The sequence below is a fragment of the Hypomesus nipponensis genome, chromosome 14 (assembly GCF_054491055.1).
Source record: "Hypomesus nipponensis isolate SF chromosome 14, ASM5449105v1, whole genome shotgun sequence".
Classification (NCBI taxonomy): Eukaryota; Metazoa; Chordata; class Actinopteri; order Osmeriformes; family Osmeridae; genus Hypomesus; species Hypomesus nipponensis.
This window is the reverse complement of record NC_140374.1, coordinates 5,773,535-5,801,181: the sequence shown is the minus strand read 5'-3', so window position 1 is coordinate 5,801,181 and position 27,647 is coordinate 5,773,535. Positions and strand designations below refer to the sequence as shown.

Genomic DNA, 27,647 nt, shown 5'->3' with positions numbered 1-27,647 from the left:
GAATAGCAAATGTATGTTTGAGTTATGTGTGTGTGTGCCGGTGATATTACCACATTTCTGAAGACTTAAGTAGTCGGATTGGGGTGGAGTTGGAACGTCCAATGGGAAGATCCACTGGCAGAGAATTGGTCCTTTTGAGTAGGAAAAATGTATGATCCTGTGATTACCCCTGTTTTTGGTTTTGTTATATGTCTGCCGTCAAGCAGCCATGTCAAGTGGTTACAGGTGGATGTGTATAGCTCATGGTAGAGTCATTTGGTTCATGCTCAAATCCTTCCCTGTATAACACTTTGGCTTGAAAACAAGGCCACTGCCAATCTAACATGGGAGAGATGAGGTTGCAGGCAGGCAGGCAGGCAGAGGAGCACAACACTGTCCCTTCAGGCATTTAATCACCTTTGGCCATGGTGAGTGGGAACCCATGGTGTGGAAGCAGTACTGGGCTTGGGTTTTTTCATCCTGGTCCATAACATGAGCCCTTTTTCAATCTGGCAGCCATGGGTTAGCCAGGCCTCCACCGCGTAGAGCTTGGCTACCTGCTAGTCTTTCACCACTCTGAAGGCCCCTGGGTTATCTTCCTCTATCTTATTCCTCCAAATCCAGCCTTAATCTTCAAAATGTATTTTCTTCAATAGTTAAATTACTTTTGGAAACCAATAAGATGATTACAAAAGTAAACAGACCGTATTATTAATTATTAAAATAGTTTGTATTCACTTAGACATTTCATGCAAGACAGGCAGGTAGTTATTTGTGGTTTCTCCAACGTGGAGATTTACATTTCCCCCACATGATGGCGCTTATGGGACATATTTGTCCCTATGAAAGGGTAAGTTGTAGTAATTCTGAAAAGTCAACTGAATTGAATTAATTTAGACTTTTGTTTACGTTTTGTAGTTTTATTTTATGACATGAAAATTCTCCAGGAATTAAAATAAACATGGGAGACGTCAATCTGTCTGAAGGGTGCAGTATCGCCGAATGACAGCGCTCTCTCTGTCATCCGGCAGAGGGCGCAGTAGACTGAATAATCGCTAATCTATGTTATCAAGGTAAATATAATAATATAACCAACCAAAATAAAACACAGCAAACGTTGGTTTAACACAGCCGATAAGTAAATGTATTTTATGAGACTAGGTAGCCTATCCTTTAAGCTACTTCAGTACACGGACCATGACAAACCAGCTGTCAGGTAACAGCAAGCGACCCCTCGTCTCTCACAATATATCACGCGATAATTCATGTTTTGTGTAAAGTATCTAATTTAGTTTAGATACATAAAACCTTATTCTTTTTCTGAAGTTCCTTTGCTCTGTCAACATCCCTTTGCACATTTTTTTTTTTTTTGCCCGCGCCTCCAGGCGCTTTTCGCGCGTGCTTGTAATGTCACAGGCTGCCAGACAGTTGCGGTTTGTGGCATCTCACAAGAAAAGAGAACGAGCGAAAGGGGGAGTGCAGTTGTCCAAATCGGCGTGGACTACTGAGAAGCTGGCAAGCCAGCAAGCCAGTTTACAATAACAGTTGTTTGGGTGCTATCTCCCCTACCATCAGTCTATGAGCGTGGAGAGGATGAGAAGAGGGATTTTATTTTATGCTTTGAAAGCACAGAGAAGTCAGTCCAAAAGGTAACGTTAAACTCACAGTTTCTGTTCGGCTAGCTAGCTAACGTTAAATTATAAGTTGACAGTTTTGCTGTGATGGTCAATCGAGTAACAGAAAGGCGTGTGACTGTTTTGAATGACCTAACGGTTTCTGTTTTGTTTACTACGACTGTGTTGATAATGCAAATACGAACACATTTCAGCGATCTAACAGAAATAGTGGAATTGTACTCATTTGGGTTTGTTTTCTTATCTTGCACACGTTAGAAACAGCAATCTATCAAGACAGCTACTATACTAGGAGAATCCTACGGATTACAGTTATGTACTAACTGTAGCTAGCCATATTTACCAGCTTGCTATAACCACACTTTAAATCGGGATATTCCACTGAGCACTGACTAAGATTGGCACAACCCATGGGGTTTTCCCCATTGTAGTTGAGATGATAGATACATAATCATGGTTACTCAGTGTATGCGGGAATCATTCTTGACTCGCCCACTAAACTGAGTGAGCTCCTTGCATATGAACTTAGTAATGATAACGCTAGTGTGCTGAGTTCTGTTGGCTACTTAACCTGTGGTCATATGCGTGCTTCATTCTGGCTGCATTCTGGCTTCTCGAGCGTCTGTTCTCCGTTCTGTACAGGAAGCATCAGTGGTTTTTCATGTGGCTTGTTAACTTGGCTACACCCTCTTGCATTTGACAAACAAGGGTACATCAGGAACAGACTTTAACATTCACCAGTTTGAAATACATGACAGAAGATGGCAAAACTCTGCTGATGAGCAACTGCCAGTTTGTTTGGGCGTCTGCTCAATAAGGCCCTGGAATAGATAAGAAAAGCAGGGCTTTTTATGGGTGATGAGAGGTAGTATGTCGCCCTTACCAGCTCCCAATAGACAGGAATATTCTGTACATGTGTAGACATACGCACCACATATGCTCCAGTCAGCAAAAGCCTTGGCCAGCACATTACATCATGCCATTAACTCGGACAGAAGCTGTATTTTTGAGTGAAAGTTACCTTAAGGTTTGTAATACATGTTTTTAGAGTGTAGAATACTTGAAAGAATTGGCTGTAGCCCTCAGCCTTGGTGAATGTAATGCTTGACTGTGCTTGAGGAGGAAGCCATGCATCAGAAATGTGACTGTTGCCATGCCGTTGCTAGCTGAATAAAGTGAGTCAGCCTCTCTCCCCTTGACACTATCTGATAGCTCAGTCCAGCCATCCCCTTTCACTCCTTGTTCCTCTCTGTCCCTTATTCCCTCCATCGCCATCCTGCTCGTGGGTTTAAAGCTGTGTCCTCATACGCTGAAAAATTCCCTAAGACAGCCAGCTGACACGCCCCTTAGATAACAACACTTGCTCACCTCATCCTCAGCTGTGTGGCAGATGCACATGTTGGGTGTCACTGACTGATTGCATCCTTACACTCGCCCTACATAACTTCTCACAAGGACAAGCAGAGAGCTTCGAAGTACTGGGAGTCTGGGACATGGAGTCTTGGAATGGAATGTTGCCTATCCTGTTACCAGGTTCAATATGTTAGTGTTTTCCTGTCCAGATCCTTTTTCAGGATCTGGATTTAGAAAAAACCCTAATCTGGTGATCCTATGTGGCCGGCACTGAGTGGATCTCATTTGAAAGCTGTATCCAGCTGTAATGTGGGTTTCAGATGGTAGCACATTAGCCTTTTGTTTGTGCAAAGCTCACAGGGCTTAGCCTTGCTTCGAAACAATGAGTGTAATACCCCCTGCGAACACCAACAGGATGTGTTTCATGCATATGGCAGCGCAGGGGGGATCCCAGGCCTCAGTGTTGTTTTTGTCTAATCGCAGTAAAATACAGAGCTTCACTGATTTATTTGGCTCAGTGTACATGGTCTTTGACTCTGTAACTATTTGGGAGATTCCTGCGTAAAACGTTTGGACTGGTTGGAATGGTGAGAGGAGGGGGTAGAGGTGTTGAGTTAGAAGAGAGCTAGACATGCTCTTAAAATAAGGAAGGACAATGAGCAGACCACGCCATAGTAAATCAATTACAAAGCTCAATTTCATAGAGAAAGTGCTGTCGTGATCTTTTTTTGTCAACCTGGTGGATATCTCTGTAAATCAAATAAAGAAAAACAAGACTATACCCGGCTGCTAGACTGACGCCTTAATGCTAATTCAAATTAAGTGTACATAGCCTTTCGTTATAAATCCTACTGTTTGGCAGTGTGGTCAGATACTAGGACATGCTGTCCTGCTAGGGCACTCAGATCTTCGAAACACTTGCTTTTAAATGTGTCACGATGTCGCTACAAATGAAAGGGGGATCAGGCTTTTTCTGTGGCTGGGCCAAAGCTTTGGAATGCTCTCCCTTATCATGTGAGGTCTGCTCCTTCATTGGATATTATCTATTCTAAAAACACATTTTTATTCATCAGCTTTTGGAAACTTTTAATTGTTGTTTAATAGCGTCGTTTTGCTGTGTACATCACTTTGGATCAATTTGTATTGTGTTAAATGTGCTTTATAAATAAAAGTTGATTGATTGATAGGACGTATGGTTGTCTTTCTGTGCTGGCCTTCGTTGTTTTTGAACGAAAAGGATGTCCAGCGCAATTACAATATTATTCCTCTTGAAGAGCATAAATGGCTCTTTTGTCTGGCTGAAAGGCTGCCTCATGACAGGGGGTCATCTGGCCCAAAGCAGGGCGGCATTAACGGATGGAGAAAGACACAGCTGATACCAAACCCTCTCAAAGGAAAGAGAGACGTTTACTGTCTGTTTGTGGCTAACGTGTTTTGTGTGTTTTGTTCTGCGTGCATCCTGGGAAACTTGGGGCAGGTTTCCGTTACCAGGCCACGGGTGGGGTAGAGAAACCTATTTGAAAAACTCCTGCTTGAGTCAGGTTCTGAAATTCCGAGGTGATGAAGTCAGCCTGGGTTTCGTAGGCAGTGATTGATGGCAGTGTGTGGCGAATAAACAGCCTCAGACAAGGCCATACAAACATTTTTTTAATTTTTTTTTATCGACTCTTTAGTTACAGGGCATGTGCTCACAGCCAAGGTCGTAGTACAAGGCGTGTTTGTTTGAGTGAGAGAGAGTTCTCTCCACCATTGCATGTGTCTGCTAGAGACTTCTGTATTATAGACACTCCCCTGACTTGCTGTGCCCCTGAGGATTATCGTCCTCCTATTCTCCTACTCCTTTCATTCAGTGAAATGGTCGGACAAAGGCTGTAAAAATAGATTGTTGTCAGCCTGGTAATGGACAATGTACAAGATAGAGCATAAGTTAAAGGACAGCGCACCTGTACTTTCCTAGGAAAGTCTACCCTGCCTCACCAGCACAAACTAGGCCCTCACTTCCATTAAGTCTTGCTCTCGGTGGAAATGTTGCGATCAGATTTTAATCTTCCTCGATTGTCCCCCCCCCCCCCCCTTACATACATTTTGTTGTAATCCTGACGTTGGACAGTCCACTCCCAGAGCTACATTTAGCTTGACGACCGTTAAACCACCAGTGAAGTACCACCCTCGTGCACAGTGAGAGCACAGTGTTTCTGCCAGGCTTTTGGCTCCAGGCCAGCTCACACTCTTTGCTCATCTCGGCGTGGTTGACGTCTGTTGTGCATTCCCCCGTTTGGTGAAAAAGGGAATGTTTGGTTGTGAAAGAACCCGGTGCTGCAACACTGGGGTGATGAATCGGATTGGAGCTGGGATCCAAACAGTGGATGTTAGGCCTATCATTTCTGTGGATGTTAGGACTATCATATCTGTGGATGTAGGGTCTATATCATATCTGTGGATGTAGGGTCTATATCATATCTGTGGATGTAGGGTCTATATCATATCTGTGGATGTAGGGTCTATATCATATCTGTGGATGTAGGGTCTATATCATATCTGTGGATGTAGGGTCTATATCATATCTGTGGATGTAGGGTCTATATCATATCTGTGGATGTAGGGTCTATATCATATCCCTGGATGTTAGGTCACACTGTAACGTTGCTATTCAGCTCCTATATGGTACTGTGGTGGAAGCATGGGGTATACTACCTCAGAAGTTCTCAGAATTTAAAACTGATCATGGTCCTGTGCCTTTGTAATGGTAGTTACTATTTCTCATTACAGGTTGGTTATTTGTTTCTCATTCCCCCTTCCCCTGGTTTAGGTTCAATTCAATCCATGTCTGTCCCTGCATTTCTACAGTGTCGAGTAGACAAACTCTCTCGCAACTCACAACATGCCCGTACGCTCAACGTAAAGTTCTGTTTCACCTGACATATTATGAGATGCGCTTCTTCGGATTCAGCTGTCTGTGGGGAGAGAGACGTCTTTTTCTCACAACATCGCGTTCCCAGCAGGGTCCGGTGCTTTACTGTTTATTAATACCTTCCCCTCCGCATTCCTCAACCTCCCCCCATAAACGTGCTGCCACTCTGGGAACCGAGGCGAGTGGCTTGGCCCGGGCCGCTGCATGCATTGTGCTGTCATTGTTTATATTTAGATCTTTTCCCCCCTGTAGGTAGAGCAGGGAGAGGGCCGAGGGCCAGGGGCGCTCCTCGGTTCTCAGGCCAGTCAGACCAGGCCAGTGGAAAGTTCCCCCGGGGGCCTGCCTCCACTCCTCTGACCCCATCTTGTTGTTTCCTATTTTAAAGATGGTGGTGAAGGCCCGGGCGGTGAGGGACAATTTCAGACCATAGTGCATCGGGGTGGGACTAGCAACCCGGGCGAGCAAGAGCGGGAGAGGGAAGGAGGATGACGGAGCGCACCGTCGGACGAAGAGTTGAATGGGGGGGGGGGGGGGGAGAGCACAGGGAGAACACAGAAAGAGAGCAGTGAAAGCACAGGGAGCAAGAGAGAGTGCACAGGGAGAGAGAGAGCACAGGGAGAGAGAGAGCACAGAGAGAGCACAGGGAGAGAGAGAGAGAGCACAGGGAGAGAGAGAGAGCACCGAGAAAGAGAGCACAGGGAGAAAGAGAGCACAGGGAGAGAGAGAGCACAGAGAGAGAGAGAGAGAGAGCGAGAGAGAGAGAGAGAGCTATTCCTGGCCTCTCTCTCTGCTGCACTTCTGGATCTTGGCCCCCTGGGTCACACAGTCTCTGTGTCGCTGCTATTTTCTGCCTCAGTCCCCAACACAAACACCACTGTACTGCCTGTCCAGAGGAACGGTGGGAGGTGGACTAGACAGACGAGAAACAGCAGGAGAGAGTGTTTACCCCAGAGAAACATGTTTCTTCTCCAATATCAACCCCCAATCCCTTGAGACCCAGCAATGCATTGATGTCCCCTGTAGTGGACATTAGTTGGCAACTTTGCAACCATACTGCCCTTTGTATTAAATTATTTTGTCCAATTGAGAGGACATCCTGGGCTTTTTTTATGACGACCTCAGGAATAGCCATGTCATTCCAGTTTGTTTTTAAGATGGTTTGTGCATTAGTTATGCATCTACGTTGTGACATTTCTTTTTATAAGCCAAATCCAAGCACTTGTGTAAAATGTGAACATTTTAAAAACTCTTCTCAAGAGTCTTTTGTATAGATCTATTCCCCTTTGTGCTTATGGATTCAGTGTGGTCAAATGGACCAGCCAGTGCAGTGCGGGACTGCTTGTACCAGTGTCAGGAGGATGTTTTGGAGACGGCAGTAAACGTTTGTCTATTGACCACGTCCACACGTGCTGGCACACCTGCAGAACAAGCTTGGTGGAGTGAGTCTCTTTGACATTTTAGGGTAAATGTATTGAAATTTATGTATTTTATTAATGTATTTTATGGCAACTTATACTATTTTATGGAAACTTATATTATTTTATGGAAACGTATATTTTATTTAATTGTACTTTTTATTTAATTCTAATTCTACTTAGTACTGCTAGTTTATGTACCCTTAGCATAGATATTCCATATATTTTAATTTTAAGTTCCTATATGTTTATATATGCACCTTCCTGCCAAAGTAAATTCCTTGTCTGTGCAAACTTTCATGGCGAATAAATCCCATTCTGATTCTGAAAGGATAACCGAGGGGCCTGTCAGGTACATTTGGTCGGAAAATCTTGCTTCAGAACTGCATTTCCGTTGTGGGAAGTGTCAAAAGTTGGCGTCATTAACTCTATTACATCACCGTTCACAGTACGAGACGACATACGATACATGAAAATATACTCTGTAGTGTAGGGGCCAGAAAGTCCAAATCGTAAGTGTAGCTACATTTAGTCATTTAGCAGACGCTCTTATCCAGAGCGACTTACAGTAAGTACAGGGACATTCTCCCCGAGGCAAGTAGGCTGAAGTGCCTTGCCCAAGGACACAACGTCATTTAGCATGGCGGGGATTCAAACCGGCAACCTTCTGATTACTAGCCCGACTCCCTAACCGCTCAGCCATCTGACCCCCCCAGGCCAGATAGATGTAGATGTAGTTACTGAGGTGGATGTCTAATCTATGCTTGTCCTTGTCTGTGACATCTGGGATCCATACCTACTCCTTCAAAGAGACTTGTAGCCTGTTGACGATCTCCCCGCTGGCCTGCCAGGCCTTCCTCAAGCGTGAGCCACAGTGACATCCTGATCCTTGGGCCCTTCACTCCCACACTGCGCCGCTTTGTTCCCTCTCCCAAGACCCGAGCCACACGGACAGGAAATGAACAAAGCATCTGTTGAGGTCGATCTCGACTGAAGTCGGCGGCAGTAATAATGTTTTTTCTTATCGGGGGCCCCGGAAACCCGGGTGAGGTCTGTGTGAGTATAGAGTCGCCTTTGATAGAGGGGCTCTCCTGTCTGCCTGTCTGTCTGGACACACAGGGAAGCGCGTACACACAGAAACCTGGACATGCCGCGCTAAATTCCGACTGTATTTTCACGACTCTCCGATAGGTTTTCCTGTGACCTGCGGTGAAAGGACCGGTCTTGTGTTTCCCCTCTCTTTTCATGTCCCTATGTCACGCGCGTTAGGCTGCCGTGGGGGCCGCAAGAACCAAGTGGGCAGGGTTGTCATGTGGACATTAGTGCCGTGTGGTGGCTAGTTAACCAACCGTCTTCCTCTGCTGTGGAGTTAGGCTGGCCTGAAGTGTCCATCCGCACTACGCTGACCATATAACTGGACTCTTAAAGTCCTTATTGCTTTTGTGGCTAATAATCAAAATGCACATTTGCGGGGAAGACTCTTAAGGCCTGTTCTTGTAGTCTGGCGTTCCAGGCCCAGCGTCTGTTTAGCGAAGTGCGTGCGAGCGTGCGCTTGTGTGTGAGCATGCATACTTTTATGTGGCGATTCAGACCGTCTCCACTTCAGTGTCCTTCTATAGGTCCCCCTGTTGGTGTCTGGAATGTAAAGCAGCCTTGCCTTTAACAATTCCAGACTAAACAATAATCCGGCGACTCATTTAGGATAAAGCACACGTATTGTTATCACCATGTACTGTGGTTAGTGGCTTTTACATCTGGTCTTTTTTTGACCTATATTGACAGTTGGAGCAGCAGCATGCTCCATGAATACTTTATAGGGCGTTAGAACGTCACTTATTTATACCTTGTTGAGACGGCATCCTGAGACTATGCCCGTTCACACGTGGCGACTGCTGTAGTGTGTAGTCTGTCGCGTCGTCTGCTGTAGTCTGTCGCGTCATCTGCTGTAGTCTGTCGCGTCGTCTGCTGTAGTCTGTCGCGTCGTCTGCTGTAGTCTGTCGCGTCGTCTGCTGTAGTCTGTCGCGTCGTCTGCTGTAGTCTGTCGCGTCGTCTGCTGTGGTCTGTCGCGTCGTCTGCTGTGGTCTGTCGCGTCGTCTGCTGTAGTCTGTCGCGTCGTCTGCTGTAGTCTGTCGCGTCGTCTGCTGTAGTCTGTCGCGTCGTCTGCTGTAGTCTGTCGCGTCGTCTGCTGTAGGCTGTCGCGTCGTCTGCTGTAGTCTGTCGCGTCGTCTGCTGTAGTCTGTCGCGTCGTCTGCTGTAGTCCGTCGCGTCGTCTGCTGTAGTCTGTCGCGTCGTCTGCTGTAGTCTGTCGCGTCGTCTGCTGTAGTCTGTCGCGTCGTCTGCTGTAGTCTGTCGCGTCGTCTGCTGTAGTCTGTCGCGTCGTCTGCTGTAGTCTGTCGCGTCGTCTGCTGTAGGCTGTCGCGTCGTCTGCTGTAGTCTGTCGCGTCGTCTGCTGTAGTCTGTCGCGTCGTCTGCTGTAGTCCGTCGCGTCGTCTGCTGTAGTCTGTCGCGTCGTCTGCTGTAGTCTGTCGCGTCGTCTGCTGTAGTCTGTCGCGTCGTCTGCTGTAGTCTGTCGCGTCGTCTGCTCCGCCCTCGTCTGACTCTATTTCATTAGCCGCTGTGTTTGGAGTTGGCTGGGTGAGACTGTGCGGTGGCCTGGGCCAAGGCATGGCTAGGGGTGAAACGGGCCTGGCTGGGCTGGGCAGGGCTGGGCAGGGGTTGCCTTGGGTGGGCTGAAACGGTGCAGAGGAGGGCTGGGTGGAGGAGGAGGAGGGGAGAGGAGGAGAAGAAGAAGAAACATTTATTCATCTTACAGGATGACGCACCCAGGAGGGCTGGGTGGAGGAGGGCTGGGTGGAGGAGGGCTGGGTGGAGCAGGGTGAAGGGGGGGGCTGGACAGAGGAGAGGGTAGGTGTGGGCTTGTTGGCCTGGCTGGGCAGCGCAACTGCTGATGCAGAAGAGCCTCAAGCTGACCCGACCATCCATGGACTGTGAACTGATCAGCCTGCGGCGTGGGCAATGGAAGTAGATCTCTGTTCTCTACCCTCTTCATGCCACCAGCAGTCTGAGATGCCTGTGTGTATGTGTTTGTAAGTGTGTGTGTGTTTGTGTGTGTGTTTGTTGTGTTCACCACCAGTATGCCACTTGTGTGGTCGAGAAGATCCAGATAATATAGATGTTATCAAGGTCATAGTACTAGATATCCCTCTGGTTCTGGTCCACGTTCAATCTCCTTACGAGTTCTCAGACGCAGGGATTTAACCCAGAATTGCTTCTGTCTGACTGAATAAACCAGTCGAGCAAAATGTGACATTTTATCAGAGCCGCTGTTCCGCTGTATTCCAGCCAGGAAGTAGGCTGCGCCCCCAGTTCCAGCCTTTACACGATCTAAATTTGGTGTCCCCTCATATACATATACAGACGCGCACACACACACACACACACACACACACACACACACTCATGGCGTGTGTCCATTCGTCCTGCCCCTCCCTGCTGTTCCTCTCCACGGTGGATGACCACAGCTGGACTGCAGCTCCTCCCCCTAATCCCAGGCCTTTTCATCAGGACTCAGTGTAATCCACATCCAAGTCGGACTGGGACGCAGATTAACATTGATTACAAGGGAGAGCACACAAGAACAGAAAGAAGTTGAGGTCAAAGCAAATGGACGAGGCTGTGGGCTCCGGTTCTGCTGAAAGGAGCCTGCAGGCTACGTCAGAACTTCTCAGGACTTCTACTCATGAGATGACCTGCAGTAGGTTCAGAGCATGCAGCACACCATCTTGGCGTGGGTTGTTGAAAACACTGGCCCTGCAGTCCTGTTTCGTAGGCTTACCTTATGGACCATGAATATGGAAGGCCAGGCCACAGCCGTATTGTAACCAAAGAATGATAGATATCTACAGCACACAGCCCAAATGAGGAGTGACCTTCAGGCTGGGCGTATTTAAATTGTCATTATTATAGTATAATTGATTTAAAACTGCTGTGCTGAGATGTTATTGTTGCGCTGTAGTACTATTTTTTGTTTGCCGTGCTGCTACACTAGTTGTTGTGGTGCTGTGCTCGTGAAACCATATTGCGGGCCCAGTCACACATGCTAGACAGCCTTCCACCGCCTCACAAACAGGAAGTGACGTCATCCATCCCCATATATACTCACATCCTATAGCCAGGTTATCTGATCTTGCCTGTTCACTACCTTCCTCTTTCTCTTCGCGTTGTGGCTTTGCCTCCCCGACGTGTAGTCATGATACTGTATCGTATTCTCCACCTCTGTCTCGTTCTCTCATCCCTTACTCCGTGCAGCCCACGCTTGGGCTTGGCTAAAGCGGTCGCCCTGTCATCTGAACAGGTCGTCACCTCTCCTCTTCCTCCTCCTCCGTGACACCTACTCGCGGCTCACCTTGTTAGGCTATTTTAAATAAAACCCTCTCTCTCTCTCTCTCTCTCTCTCTCTCTCTCTCTCTCTCTCTCTCTCTCTCTCTCTCTCTCTCTCTCTCTCTCTCTCTCTCTCTCTCTCTCTCTCTCTCTCTCTCTCTCTCTCTCTCTCTCTCTCTCTCTCTCTCTCTCTCTCTCTCTCTCTCTCTCTCTCTCTCTCTCTCTCTCTCTCTCTCTCTCTCTCTCTCTCTCTCTCTCTCTCACCCCCCAATTATCCCCATGCTGACTCGGCCTCTCCCTCTCTCTGTCTCCTGTGTGGGAGGCCACACTGTAGTGCCGTGGCGAACACTGTAATGCTTCCCTCCTCCCCCTCCCCTCCTCCTGCTGACTCAGTTCTCCCTCTCGTTTTCCATCTGTGCGTGGCGCGGGCGGCTCACCGCCGACAGACACCTCTCTGTCTCCCCACCTCCAGAGAGAGTCCCTCTCTAACGCGGTTCCCTGACGGGTCCTGTTCCACCTGACCCTCCAGCAAGGTGGTCCTCACTCCTCAGCTGTGTGTGAGTCACAGACGATGTTATTTAAACACGGGTGCTCTGTCAGCACCAGACAGTTTGGTCCCGTTAGTCATATTCTCCCGATGTGCTGACTATCCTGACACACACACACACACACACTCAGGTCAACGTATCCGGTAACACCAGGCTCTCTGAGTCCTGTTGGGTTAGGCTAGGGATCAGGTAGGCCTAAAACATCACGCCCGTCTTGTTGAAGGAGTGCCCACGGTTTATTTTCTGTCCCTGAATCAACTACACACACACACACACACTCACACAATGCTATCAGCAGCATTCTTAGCCGGTTGGTCACAGAACACAGGAAGCAAGCCGGGATGGAGATGAAGGACGAGTGTAGCAGACAAGGCCAGATCTGACCCTTCACACCTCCTGCCCCAGGCTCGGGCCCAGGCCCAGGCCCAGGCCCAGGCCCAGGCTCAGGCTCAGGCTCAGGCTCAGGCTCAGGCCCAGGCTCAGGCTCAGGCTCAGGCCCAGGCTCAGGCTCAGGCCCAGGCTCAGACCCAGGCTCAGGCCCAGGCCCAGGCTCAGGCCCAGGCTCAGGCCCAGGCCCAGGCTCAGGCCCAGGCCCAGGCCCAGGCCCAGGCTCAGGCTCAGGCTCAGGCCCAGGCCCAGGCCCAGGCTCAGGCTCAGGCTCAGGCTCAGACAGAGACTCACAGACATCACAATAAAGCCCTGGCACAGATGTCAGGAGGATCTTGTTAGTCACATCTTGTCTGAACTGTTTCCATGAAGACTGCTTTTATCAGGACCAGCTTGGACTGGTGCGACACGGCCGTGTAATGAGCTCCATGATCCGCACCTGGTTAGAGAATCTTGTCCTAATTGTTGTCTTTCCTCATTGAAAAGGTCCTTCAGCAGCCCTTTTTTTCTGCCGCTGCTCCTGAATCTCTGCTGTGAGACCCTGGGCTGAGGGCATAGTACTCGCCAGAGACATTTTGCATAGACATTTTGTAGACTGTGCTGAGTCTTCGACCACCAACTAAAAATAGCCGACAGATACCGAAAGGGGAAGTGGACAGGGTGAAGTGACGGGAGTAGAGAGAAGTGTACACTTGTTGACATTGGAATCTGTTTCATTGTCCACCTGTCACAGAAGAGAAAGGGAGAGGAGGCCCAGCTGCTGTTGGAGAGGGGAGGTGAGGACTGAGGCTCTAGCTCGGGCTGGAGTGTAGACGTTGGGGCTGGGGGGGCCGAGGCCGGGGCTGGAGGGTCGAGGCTGGGGTTGAGGCTGGAGGGTCGAGACTGGGACTGGAGGGTTGAGGCTGGGGCTGGAGGGTTGAGGCTGGGGCTGGAGTGTAAAGACTGGGGGGGGGGGGGTAGAGACTGGGGCTGGTGCGGTAGAGACCGGGGCTGGAGGGTTGAGGCTGGGGCTGGAGTGTAGAGGCTGGGGTTGGAGGCTTAAGACTGGGTGAGTAGAGACTGGGGCTGGAAGGTAGAGACTGGACGAAGGGGGGGGGATGGGGGTCTGTTAGCAGGGAGGACAAAGGCAGCTTGTGTTCAAGTGGACTAGCCCCGCCACACCTGCTGGATGTGGAGCTGCTGACCGTGCCACTACAGTGCTTGGGGCTCCAGCTGGTCACACATGGTGACAGCCGGCAGGGAGAGGGACTCCGCTGCCGTCGTGCTGCCGTCGTGTTTAGTGTGAGGGGGGGAGAGCCTCCGTGTGGAAGCCCTCTGTGGTCGTATCGAAGATCATCATATAGTAGAGCATAGTATAGTATCATGTAGCATAGCATCGTATAGTATGGTACATACAGGGGTGTCGTTCAGGCTTTCATGGGGCAGAGGATTACGCTTGATAGTTTTACATCATAAAATAGGTCTCCGTTTGATTGAACTGTCAGATGAGAGTGGTGTACAGAATGGTGTTTTTGAGAGTTTAGGCGATGACATATGCTCTTTTAATGTGCTTTACGTCAACTGTCAGAATGTGTTTGAGTACACTGTGCATGTTTCTGTGCCAATGCCGTACAGTAGTGTCCCAAATATCTCTGTTATCCTAGCGTAACTGGCATACTTTCCATGACCTAAAAGCAGTCTGGAAGTGTTCTTTGGTACATGAGCTGAAGGACTGTCCTCTCTCACCCACCAGTGAACACCTGAGCTGCCCAGGGGACTGGGGCTGGAGGGCTGGGACTGGGACCGGGGGTTAGGACTGGGGGGGCTGTACAGGGGAGCTGGGAAGATTGTACTGGGGGTGCTGGGACTGTTGAAGTGTGACGAGTTGAGGAGTGTGGCCCAGAAAACAGCTGTGGCCTAATGAGGGTGCCAGGCCCTCCTCACCTTCCACCCATTCGCCCACGTTCCCAAGGGGCTACGCAACAGACAACAACACGCGCGCACACACACAGACACGCACACACAGCTTGTCATGACTCCAACCACCTGGCTCAAGCCTCCTGCCTGTTACTGTCCCTCAACATGATGAGCCCAGACGCAGCACAGACCCAAACAGCTGCTGGCCTCTACTCAATCAGCTGAGCTCAGCATCAACCTGGCTGCTGGCTCTCCCAGGACCCCCTCCTTCACGGCTGTCTCTCTCTCTCTCTCCCTTTGCTTGTTGGCGAGCGAAACAGAGAAGCACAAAGCTAGTGGTCCGCACCTGGTCAAGAACACGGCGGAACCACAGGCTGCCTCAGTCTAGACCCCGTGTCATGGAAAATTCTAGCGGCGCTGTGTAGAGCCTGGTTTTATAACTTTCATTCTTACTGGGTGTTTGCCGAGCAGGATGCAGTGAGAAGGCCACTGAGGGAGAAGGCCACTGTCTCTGTGACTTAGTTAGTAGACAGTTCTACGAATGACATTTCAGTTGTGTAGCCCATTTCTACAAGTACATAACGGAGGACTTCTCAGCTGGCTGAACAAATTCATCATTATTTCTCGTCCTCCTCCTCACCCCCCCGTCCCCCCCCCCCTACCCATCTTCTTTGATTCTCCAGATTTTGACATGAAGAAGGATGTAGACACGTTGATTGCCGAGGAGCGGGCGGACACCATCTCTAAATATGACAAGGTGCGTGGGCGCCGCAGGCAGCCCCGGAGAGCTGCTCTGTGGCTGGACTGAACCGCACGTCTCACAGACGCCGTGGAGACGGCCAGACCAGCAGTCCCGCCGTGACCTCACTTCCTTTAAATATGAGTGACGGTAGTATGCTCTCTCTATGGACCGTCAATCGACTCTGGGGACGGTCTTTGGACAGTCCATTGATGAGCTATGGGCAGCCTATGACGCAAAGCAAAATGACAGACCTAGCTATAATGTAAATCAGTCCATGTCCCAAAATGGGTTCAAGTTGACATCCCCCCTGTGCTTTGCTCTGCATAAATGAAAACATTGTTTGTTTATTCTTTTGATGTCCCAATGAGGGTGAATATGAGTGCTTTGCCCCACATAGTGAGTCTCCAGGCCCCAGAGCAGAGTCTGTTCCGACTCTGAACAGATTAGGGCAGGCAGAGGAAATGGGTGATTAGAGGTTGGGTCGATTAATGACAGCCCACAGCTGTGTGTGTGTGTGTGTGTGTGTGTGTGTGTGTGTGTGTGTGTGTGTGTGTGTGTGTGTGTGTGTGTGTGTGTGTGTGTGTGTGTGTGTGTGTGTGTGTGTGTGTGTGTGTGTGTGTGTGTGCGTGTGCACGCGCGCGCGCGCGCGTGCGCGCATGTTGGGGAACTGTTAATGACCATGGAACATATAGATTGTGGTTGCAGTACTCAGTGAACAATTAGGAACTTACACAACCACATAATCACTCTGTCATTTAGTTATGTGTTCGTTCTAGAAAAAGAAAAATATATTATGGTTGGCATGCCAAAATGATTAAAAATATAAGAGCAAACTGGTATTACATACAAAGCCTTAAGACGATGAAAAAGTCAGTCTCCATATTTATGATCTTCCAGAATTATGACCTGTTGACTGTCAACTTCTGATGACTTGTTTGATAAACACATGGCTGTGTGTGTTTGTGTTTGTGTGTGTGTGTGTGTGTGTGTGTGTACTTCCAGGGCAGGCAGGAAGGCGTCCACATTGACCCCTGGGAGGATGCTGACTACAGCATCTATAAGGTCACTGACCGCTTTGGCTTCCTGCAGTAAGTCTCTGTGACAGATAGGGCTGCTCCGCCATTGTGTGGTCTTCAACTGGGGGCTGGAGATCCCTGGGAATTGGCAGGGATCGGGTTCAGGTTTAGGTTAGGGGGTTCAGGGTGTGATACACAGACACACACACACACACACACACCCATACTCATAGACACACACCTCTCCATCCTCCATTCCCAGACACACACGCGCACACACACCTCCATACTCATAAACACTTACGCACACACAGCGCTGTAGTAGACAGGTCGACACAGAGTAGTTTCCATTCATCCAGGCCAGATAGTCACGGATGTGTAAATCGGACACGTCGTTGACTTGTTGTGTTTCTGCCCTCTTAGTGAGGAGGAGTTGCCCACACCCAGTGCTTTGGAGGGGAAGGTATGTACAGCTGGCGGAGGCTGGGTGGCGTGTGTGTCTGCGTGTGTGTGCAGTGCCATCCATGTTTGATTAACGTGCACTGGAGTGTCATAGCTTGGAGGACCTCTCTGGTATTCACCATGTTGCCCCCTCCTCCCCCTCCCCAGCATAAGCAGCTGGAGATTGAGCGGGTGGACAAATGGGTGAAGATGGTGAAGAAGTGGGACAAGTACAGGAACAGTGACAAGGTGAGGGTCTACAGCTGATGACCACGGGGAAAAGGTTGGGGCCTGGAACCAATGACTGTAGATAAAAGGTAAAGACCTAGAACTGATGGACCATAGATATACGGTTATATGTAAAATCATACAAGGGTGGAATTTGAACCTGCAACCTCTTGATCAGCAGTCAAACGCTCTACCACTAGGCACTGAAAACAACTGATGATAGAAGTTTAGGGTCTAGAACTAATGACTATTGGTACTTTTCGAGGTGAGGGTCTAGAAGTGAAGACCATGAATACGAGCTTAGGGGAAGACACGATCGTCATTCTCTCCCAAGTCTTTTCATTTTACAAACAAGTAATCACAGTGATCTTTACTAAAGATGTGTGTGTGTGCGCGTGCGTGCGTGCGTGCGTGCGTTTATAGATGACAAAGCGGGTCTATAAGGGCATTCCTCTCCAGCTAAGGGGTCAAGTCTGGGCCCTCCTGCTGGATGTTGAGAAGGTCAAGCAGGAAAACTCAGGCAAATACGAGGTGAATGACTGATAGTACACTCATGCCTATTCTGGTCATAATGTGTCCATTGCATATCCAAACGCAAATGGTAGAATTTAGATTAACCACACAGAATGAATTTGTTGGATAATTGTGTTGTCATAATCACCATCGTCACCAACAACAATGTTGACATTTATTTATTTTTTGGACAGAAAATGAAACAGCAAGCAAGGGATTTTTCAACAGAAATCAAACAGATTGACCTGGACGTGAACAGAACCTTCCGGAACCACATCATGTTCAGGGACCGCTTTGGAGTCAAGTACGTGTAATTATGTCTGAACACACACACACAGATACTTAACATGGCTAGGAGGACTATGACACTGACCTTTGGTGGCTATTTTGTAACTGATAAGCTTTTGCTAAAAGCTTTGCTTAGAATTCCCAGTCTGTTTCACTGGCTCCTGACTTTGTTTTGGTTGGGCGTCTCCAAAGCTCTGACTGTTGATGTTGCATGTCCTCTCGTATTCAGGTTTGACCTTGCTAAGTGTACTACAGGACTGAACTGACGCCCTTACACACTCACTCACACACACACACACCGTCACAGTCATACACACACAAACACATAGGCACACTCATACATGTCACCACACACACAGACACACACACACAGACCAAACCAAAACAAGTGTGGTTTCCTCTCAGTATTTAATTAGCCTTCCTGTCAGCTTGCGAGGCCCCACAGGAAATGGCACTCATACGGAAAGAAACTCACACACCTGCACGCATCAATGTAGTGTGGCAAACTTGCAGGCCCCGTGTATCCTAACACACCCTGGTGCACACACGCATACACACACACACACACGAAACACAGACATATGCGTGAAACACATGCAGTTTCTATAGACACTCACACAACAGCCACACAACCAGTTAGAGGAGGAAATGACACCAAACCAACCTGCAGTGTTCTCACACGTTCAAGCGCCTGTCACAAGCATGTCTCAAGAATAGGTGTGACCCAGGCTAAATTCAATGGGGTTTTCATAAGCAGTTGGCCATTGTCGGAGTGATGTGGCGCCCCCCCCCCCCCGCTATCATTGTCCTATTTAAACCAAACGGTTTGAATCCAGGCAGAAATACGGTCACATCCTGCCCGAGCCCTCTCTGCCTGTCAACAGCTGGGTGTTCACTGCTCACACACAAACACACACACAAACACACACAGCTATTTAAAGCTCCTCTCCTGTCTCTGTCTACACGCTCAGTATTTACTCCATAGCCCCTGGACTCTGGCTAATTGTCCACATTACGCCAGTTGATGCATTGACCGAGACCAGCGTGCCTGTCTGCGTGCCTGTCCACACCCCCCCCCCCCCCACACGAGGAGCTGTGTGACCCAGAGTGTTGAAGGGCCAGATGTGAGGGGAAACGCTGCCCGCACAATCACAGGGGTTTGGAGCCGGTGAAGCAGGACCGCGCACACTCTTGCTGCGGATGCTTGATCAATGACGTGTGTGTGCACACACACTCACACATTGTTTTCTGCGAGGGTCTTTTGGAGAGCCCGACCGAATTTATCGGCGCATTTTGGTATTACACCTATCGGTTACCTATCGGCATTTATAATGGCCGATATTTTTTTATTTTATTTGTTTATTTATCAGATATCTCACTGATCTCTTTCATTCTCTTTCTCTCTCTCTCTCTCTCTCTCTCTCTCTCACTCACTCACTCACTCACTCACTCACTCACTCACTCACTCACACACACACACACACACACACACACCCTTCATCATCAACTGAACATGGCAGGATAGCTCTCTGCCAGGGAAGAATATAATAAAGGGTAGAGTGGACGAATATCCAGGACAACTTTGATTACAGCAGTGTAGTAGAACAGTCCTGAGTCAGTTAGAGTACAGTAAAGAGGTTCTGAGGGAGTTGTAGTACAGTACAGAGGTTCTGAGGGAGTTGTAGTACAGTACAGTGGTCCAGAGGACATTTGGGTTCCAACGTTATACTACAAAGGTTCAGAGAGAAGCTTGGTTTCTGTCTGACATCCTGTGCCTTAACTCCTACCGGATGGGGGTCATGCAGGGACTGGATGGCTCATGAATGAGTCATCATTCCTCACGGGGTTAACAACGCTTTTAAAATATTTGCGTAGCAATCCCTCCCCCACTTTCAATAACCTAAGACTGGGTTCACCTCCGAAGACTGAATTAGGTTATAGGATCTCTTCAAAGGATCTCCTCTTGTGTTATGCACCTGGTATCCCAGCATGTTGAACTGAATCTAAACGTGATGATCCCCTCTCTCTCTCTCTCTCTCTCTCTCTCTCTCTCTCACTCCTTCCCCTCCTCACGCTCTTTCTCTCTCTCTCTCTCTCTCTCTCTCTCTCTCTCTCTCTCTCTCTCTCTCTCTCTCTCTCTCTCTCTCTCTCTCTCTCTCTCTCTCTCTCTCCCTCTCTCTCTCACACTCTTTCTCTCTCTTTATACCTCTTTCCCCCCTCTCTCTCTCTTTCTCTCTCTCCCCACAGGCAGCAGGCTCTGTTTCACGTGCTAGCGGCCTACTCTGTCTACAACACGGTGAGTGCGCGTGGAGGTCTACGTCTGTGAGCTTGAGCGCAGGTGTGCGTGTCTGCATCTGTGACAGCGAGTGTGTGCATGTGTGTGTGTGTGTGTTTGCGCGCACACTTGTGCGTGTTGCATAACACAGCGCAGTGCTGTGTATGATTACAATGCAGGAGGGGGGACCAAACAAGCACAGCCGCTCTCTTCCCACCAACACTACAGCCTGGAGGGGGCATCTCTTATTCATGAGGCAGATCTGCCTGCATGTGCAGCAACACTGCACACTCGCCAGACCAATGGTACGGCTCGCTGGCCTTCAGTTCCTCAGCACGACGGCGGCGTCATAACTCCGAGAGGAGGAAGTTCAGCTTGACGTTGGAGGTTTCGAAGAGGACAGGAACCGTCGGAGGAGCCGCGCGAGGGGGCCGGGCCACCCCAGTGGCCCAGACTGCCCGCGTAGGACGGCCTGTACACGTTTGAATCCCAGAGAATGCCATGAACATCGACAATCGCCCCCCTTTCGCTCGTATCCAGTCCCCCAGCCAGGCTCACCTGACTGACTGAGTCGCGTAGCAGTACTTGAGACAGCTGTGCCCCCTCCTTAATCCCATGATCCTCCCCTGGTCACGGGTTGAAGACGACCTCGCCCGCCGAGGTCAGAGAGATGACAGTTGGGCCTGATGACCATGTCACCGTTGTCATGCTCTTCGTCTGCTCAGTAAGCCTGTGTTTGGCTCACCACTGGGGATGTGCAGCCACGGTGGTCCAAGAGGATTTGTCGGTGTCGTGAGGACGGGCCTTTGCCAGATGAGGGGAGGGGTGGGGGGGGGGGGGGGTTTGTGGGTTGGTTATCTTCTGACTTATCCCAACATAAACCCAGAGACACACTTGTGTACACACACGGTTTTCCCCAATATATATATATATGTGTGTGTGTGTTTGAGCTTGTGTGTGTCTGTATGTACCATGTCCATGTGCAAAAGAATACACACATATATACATATACATACATACATGTATTCTTTTGCACACATGCTTAAACACACACACACCTGCCCAGCCAAGGGGGGGGGGGGGGGTGTATGGGGGTGGAGTGTGTTCCTGTATCGTCGTGGTTTTGGAGCCAGAGGAAACGGCCATGTGCTGTCCTCCTTTCTCTGCCCCCCAGAAACTGGGTCAGCTGGAAAGAAGGAGGGGGGGGACGGGGGACGGGAGAGGGATCCCCGTTCAGCCGTCGCGCACGGAGAGGGCCGGGGAAGGAATGCTGGAAAGGGAGGCGGAGAATGTTTAGCTTATCCCCGAGTTGCTTCTCTTAACCAAGTCCAGTTCCATCAATGTCAGAAGCTTGGTCTTTCTGGTGTCAGCCAGAGTACATCTATATAAACAGAACAAGTCAGTAAGAGGACAAGCAAACCCGCCATCTTTAAACCCGGCGATGTGTAAGAGCATTTTGACTGTGATTCAAGTGGTCGCAGCTAGCCGGTTCCAATCCCCCTCTGTGTCCTGCTTGGATAAAAGGGGCCGCTAAGTTCATACGTTATCATAGTAAGACCAATAATAACCCTGTTCTGTGCTCCTCCGCCTTGCTTCCCCCACAGGAAGTGAGCTACTGCCAGGGCATGAGTCAGATTGCGGCCATCCTGCTCATGTACCTCAACGAGGAGGACGCCTTCTGGGCGCTGTCCCAGCTCCTCACCAACACCAAGCATGCCATGCACGGTGAGAGGAGGGACAAGGGAAAGAGGGGGAATTTCAGCCGACCAAAGCCAACCCTCCACACACACACACACACCGGGTTTTGCTTGGGTGAAATTAGGTCGCTTTGGATTAAAGCATCAGCAAAATAAATACATTATTACTAGTTAAATGGGAGTCACTGACAGCATGTACAGTATTAGAGACGTGTTCATTCCTGTGTCTCTTTCTCTGTCTGTCTGTCTGTCTCTCAGGCTTCTTCATCCCTTGTTTCCCTAAGCTGCACCGCTACCAGGCCCACCATGAGCAGATCCTCTCCAAACTGCTGCCCAAACTCAAGAAGCACATGGTAAGATGCTGCTGAGGTACTATAATATTGCTCACCGTGCCTGGTAGCTGAGGTGGGCCTGGTAGATGAGGTCGGCCTGGAAGCTGAGGTGGGCCTGGTAGAGGGGGGTTGGCCTGGTGGCTGAGGTGGGCCTGGTAGCTGAGGTGGGCCTGGTAGCTGAGGTGGGCCTGGTGGCTGAGGTGGGCCTGGTAGCTGAGGTGGGCCTGGTGGCTGAGGTGGGCCTGGTAGCTGAGGTGGGCCTGGTAACTGATTTTGCTGCTGTACTTACTGTACTTGTATGTCACTATGGATAAAATCATTTGATAATTGAATAACATGTCAAATGCCACAGATGACAATGTATATACGTTTACATTTAGATATAAAACAAGCGCAAATAGTACTAGATAATAAAAGACTAGAAATGCACAGCTATATGTAAAGGCCTGAGAATACAATGAGTGACTATACAATGAGTGATGATGAGGGTTGACAAACCTTTTCCCTAGCACATAACATAGAAATTCCTACCGTCTCATCTGAGTTACAGCATAGAGACGTCAGCGTCCAAGGTGATTGGACTACTGGGAATGATTGAATGGTTAAAAGGTTCCTCAAAATCCCTTTCCGTTCTATTGTCCTCTTCTCAAGGACAAGGAGCAGATGTCTACGGGCATTTATACCACCAAGTGGTTCCTGCAGTGTTTCATTGACAGGGTGAGACAGCACTTCTCTAAACCCACCTTTCTTTTGTCACGGAGAAAACATTCTCCTAACCGTCTGTGTACTCGCAGTTCTTACGTTATGGTCTGTCTGTCTGTCTGTCTTTCTCTTTCTTTTCTTGCGTGGCTGTCCCAGACCCCGTTCACCTTGACGCTGCGTTTGTGGGACATCTACATCCTGGAGGGGGAAAGGGTCCTTACCGCCATGGCCTACACCACCCTCAAACTACACAAGAGTAAGTCCTAACACCACCCTCAAACTACACAAGAGTAAGTCCTAACGCCACCCTCAAACTACACAAGAGTAAGTCCTAACGCCACCCTCAAACTACACAAGAGTAAGTCCTAACACCACCCTCAAACTACACAAGAGTAAGTCCTAACACCACCCTCAAACTACACAAGAGTAAGTCCTAACGCCACCCTCACACTACACAAGAGTGAGCAGGGTGATGTCATCTTTTGTGCTCCGCGAGTCAGATAAAGCAGTTGTCTGGCCAGAGACTGTGATGTCACAGCTGCTTCGTTGGTTGCTGGGTATTACCACTTAGATTACATCACACACACACACGGTTGGATGGCTCCTATCTTCCTCACTTACATAATGTTGCCTGTTGCTATGGAGAAGAAGGGGAATCCCATCTCCTTATTGGATGCTCTCTATGGAGAGCCTAAGACTATTGGCTGAAGACTCTCAATACATCAGCTTACGTGCAATTTCCTCCCGGAGATCAATCAAGTACTGCACTACTCTATTCTGCTCTATTCTTCTCTACTTTTCTCTGCTCCACTCTATCTTACTGTACTTGACTATGCTCCGTTCTAATATACTCTACCTTACCCTGCTATGCTCTGCCCTGCTCTACTCTACTCTTCACATGATGCTTCTCTGTTTTCACCAAATGAACTCCCCGAATGGTTCTCTCTTCCCTTGTGTGGCGTCCCTGTGCTGCCTGGCCGTGGTGGGGTGTCACCAGAGCGCCTGCTCAAGCTGCCCCTGGAGGACCTGCGGGAGTTCCTGCAGGAGGACCTGGCTGTGTCCTTCCACCTGCCTGACGACGGCGTGGTGGAGCAGCTGCTCGCCGCCATGACGGAGCTCCGCAGGCTGAGGCTGGACCTCCCTCCACCAGGTGGGGCTGTCACCTTTACCACTGTGTCTCTCTTTCTTTTTTACTTTTTCTCAGTCGTTCTTTCATTTTATTCCTTTCGCATTTGACCCCAAGCGACGTACAAATTGTGTGTGTAGAAAAGTACAGCAGGAGATCTGGGGTGAGAAGGGCAGAGTTCTTAAAGTGTTCTGGTCTGGTCCGAGTCAAGGAACGGTCTGTACAGTGTTGACCAGGCACGTCACAAAGCAAGCACATCTCAGATTCCGATACCACCTCTGTTGGGACCCGGCCTAGCCCTGCTTCACAGCCAAGCCACTCGCTAACCGGCTGGTTGTTGAACGGATTGTGGATCGATTCGTCACATTGCATTTACATTTATTACATTTACATTTAGTAATTTAGCAGACGCTCTTATCCAGAGCGACTTACAGTAAGTACAGGGGACATTTCCCCCGAGGCAAGTAGGGTGAAGTAGGGTGAACACAATGTTATTTGGACGCGGCCGGGAATCGAACTGGCGACCTTATTCCCCAACTAGCCCAATTCCCTAACCGCTCAGCCACCTGACCCCCTATTAGACTGTCTTTTGCGCTCCGTAGAGGTTAACACTAATCCCTCTTCACGTCTTTCCTCCCCTCCATTCGTAGCCAAGTCAGACGAGCTGCCCAAGATGCCCCTGGGTGAGGAGAGGCCTGTGCTGCTCATGCCCCTCCAGCCTGAGCCCCCTCCAGAGCCCCAGGACCAGCCCCAGCACCCAGACACCCACACCCTGGACCGCAGCCCTTCACCCGAGAAGCCCCAGGACACCCCACACACCCCATCCCCAGATCCAGTTCTAGTGCACAAGCAGGCCCTCATCCCCCCGGAGAAGCCCAAACCGTGCCGAGCCATCCCCCCTCCCCCACCGCCCAGAGCGGAGGACAAGTCCCACGCGGGGGTCGGCGGGGTGAGGAAAGGGGGCGAGAGGTGTCGGGGCGTCCCTGGAGATGGGAGCCGGCCTAGGGACGGGGACCACGGCCGGGAAGTCAAGCATGGGGGTGTGGAGCCCAAGGGACAGCTGGAGGACTGGCCCCCGCCTTACGAGCCCCCTGCCCTGGGTGTGCCCACGATGCAGCCTGAGGCCGAGGCCCTGGAGCTTCCAGACCTGCCGCCTCCACCTCTCTTTTACGGGGAGGAGGACAGTCTGGCCTCCTTGGACCCGGGAGCACCCTGCCTGGAGACGGGGAGCGGTCCGGGCCCGTATCCCCCTCACCCCTCTACCTCCCCTCCTGCTCCCTGTCTGGGGCCACAGGTTTGGCCTCTTCGGGTTCCCCTTCCCAGCCAGCGCCCCCCTCCGCCTACATCCCTGGACCTCATTCCAGAGGAGCCCCGATCTTCTCTGCCGCGCCTCCCCCGCGCCACCTCCTCGCCCCCCAGGCTGCCCCCCAAGCCCACCAAGTTTCCGGTCGCGCTCTCGGTGCCGATGCCCGCGGGGGACCGACGTCCCTCCAACACGTCTCAGTACGACAACCTCTCTGAGGCTGACGAAGAGGTGGACAGGCTGCGGGAGATGGCTGCTGCTACCGTTTCCCAGAAGCCATCTCTGGCCTGCAGTCCTCAGGAAACAGGCCTACTCCCAACACCCATGCCCATACAGGAGTATGACCCCACAGACTACCCCCTGCCGCCTCCGCCCGTTTACCTCCCTACACCCGACCTGAGAGCCTTCCCTCCGTCCCCCTCTCCTCCTCCACCCTCGTTCTGCGCCCTCCCCGCCCTCCCCCAGGAGCCAGACTGCGAGGAGCAGAACAGCTGGGTCCGGGACTCCATCATCCCCCCTCCTCCTCCCTGCTTTGCCGACAGGATGACCCCATTCCAGTGTGCCCCCCGCCTCCACACAGACACGCACAGAGCCACGTCATCCAGCCAGGCCTACCCCCAGCCAGTGTCCAGAGGCCACTCTGCCTACCCAGGGCACACCCTCCTTCCCGGGCCGCCCACAGGTCAGACTCCAAGGGTCCCGGCCGTTCAGTCCAGCCCAGACTTTTACAGGATGCACGCAGGAAGCCATCAACTGCCCAAATCAGTCACCTTCTAGTGCGGAGGTTAGGGACTAGCAGGTGTAGAAGGCTGCCGGGCAGGGCCATGGTCCAGGCCGTCGGGGCCAAAATCAACCACTGTTGCCCATCATGAGACATTTCTTCAAGAGGCTTGAGTCAAATGGCTTTAAAACAAAACAAGTGGGTCAGGGTTTCGTTATATAGGGTGATTGCATTTTTCCAGGCAAGATCCATTAAGCACAGATAAGAAGCTTTTGTAATGGATCCGATTGGCCTTTTCAAAGTCTTTGGACAAGCCTGTTGCTAAATGAAGAACAGGAGCCTGTTTTGTGGCCAGTCCCATGTCTTTGTCTTCTCAGGCCTTGTGACCTGATAAAGCTTTTTCATACTTTGTACGAACATTTGATGTGTTCCCGTGTTTTTTAAGGGCAATTACACTTTTATATATGTTCCATAACTTTAATTGAAGGTCATGTGGAATTGTTCCCTGGTCCAAACTTTTGTATGCCTCACAAAAGGCAAGGATGTTTTTGTTTGTGTGGGAGTGCTTGGTAGTGATATGTGTGTTTGAGTATCAAGATACAACATGAATCTTTTTTTCAGTGACGGTGTGGTAACCCCTTTCAAAATACTGCAGCAATCGAAAATAATCGTTTCATCATCAAAGCACTTCCGGTCTTTCATTTCCAGCTTCCTGTTACGACAGTGTCTTAACCAATCACAGGTTGGTTCCTCAGTCTTCCCAGCTGTAGGATTTCCTCAACATCTAACTCAAGGGCTTTTCCAGTTACCATGCAGGCTACATTAATGTTCCTTTAGACCAAAACAGTATTGTGGTTGGCAGTGAGCAGGCTCACACAACCCTGTTACACACTGTTGATAAACACACACACACACACACACGTACACACACACCCACATACACACACAAACTCAAATAACTTTTGATAGAAGTTGAAGTTATTGTTCGAAAGTCTATGTTTATCAGCAGACCAACACTTTGTGTTTGAATCGACCAGCAGCAGGGTCTTGTCTCTCTCTTTCACTCTCTCATCCATGGTGCAATATAACCTGTTGTACTGTAAATAGCATGTTTCACAGATATAGGGCTGAGTCCCATCTAAGTGTATATTCATTTGTGTTGGAGTCAGCTGTTTACCCTGTGATGACCTTTTCAACCCCTTCAATGTCGTTCTTGAGTTTCAATCTGGTTTGTGTTTGATAGGCATGTGACTTCACAAGCAATAACGTACTGTAAATAGTTATATAAAGATTTATATCTGTACGAAGACGAGCTAGACAACACATTGTGAGAGGGAACCTTAGTAGATCATCAGGAGTCGCAAAAAGTAAGGTCACGCTCTTCAAAAGAATTTGAAAACAAACAATGCACAAATAAATACAGGGAGACTCCAAAGTCCCACTACCAAGACTGCTGTTGTTCAAAACAGTGGCACCACCTAGTGGAGAAAGTGAGAACAGACTAACCCTCAACCTAAAACTGCCTGTCAAGAAAAGGTGCATGTTTAAAACCCCAGCATTCACAGAGGGAGGTGTTTTGTATGAATTGGAAGTTGAGCCATACTGTACAGAAAAAATGATTTTCGGTTGGAAACATTTATAGCTGTTACTGATTTATTAAATTATATACATATAATACCAGCCATGTATGTTTGGTCCCTTTTGTTATTTTCTGTCAGATTTCTTTGCAGTAGCGGTGGACGTATGTGTGGTGAGGCCCA

The 27,647-nt window shown here is 49.7% G+C and overlaps 1 protein-coding gene across 2 annotated transcripts; it reads left to right on the top strand.

Annotated features, from left to right (window-relative positions):
- Positions 1-1,394: 1,394 nt before the first annotated feature.
- Positions 1,395-27,567, top strand: LOC146258409 (uncharacterized). 2 transcript variants are annotated; one of them, XM_084671671.1, is made up of 14 exons: positions 1,395-1,628; positions 15,187-15,260; positions 16,248-16,333; positions 16,685-16,724; positions 16,871-16,951; positions 17,354-17,461; positions 17,638-17,747; positions 19,979-20,027; positions 21,611-21,731; positions 21,962-22,056; positions 22,687-22,752; positions 22,894-22,993; positions 23,735-23,887; positions 24,514-27,567. In XM_084671671.1, exons 2-14 carry the CDS (start codon positions 15,195-15,197, stop codon positions 25,941-25,943), a joined length of 2,505 nt encoding a protein of 834 aa, XP_084527797.1. In that variant the 5' UTR covers positions 1,395-1,628; positions 15,187-15,194; the 3' UTR covers positions 25,944-27,567. The 2 variants fall into 2 exon arrangements, with proteins under 2 accessions (XP_084527797.1, XP_084527798.1); XM_084671672.1 differs by lacking the exon at positions 1,395-1,628 and adding an exon at positions 13,274-13,383.
- Positions 27,568-27,647: the final 80 nt, after the last annotated feature.

Excerpts from the sequence above, each read along its gene's own strand:
- LOC146258409 (XM_084671671.1), top strand. The coding sequence starts at position 15,195 with ATGAAGAAGGATGTAGACACGTTGATTGCCGAGGAGCGGGCGGACACC. Across the intron at positions 16,725-16,870 it reads CCAGTGCTTTGGAGGGGAAG|CATAAGCAGCTGGAGATTGA; the intron begins GTATGTACAGCT and ends CCCCCTCCCCAG. Across the intron at positions 23,888-24,513 it reads GCTGGACCTCCCTCCACCAG|CCAAGTCAGACGAGCTGCCC; the intron begins GTGGGGCTGTCA and ends CTCCATTCGTAG.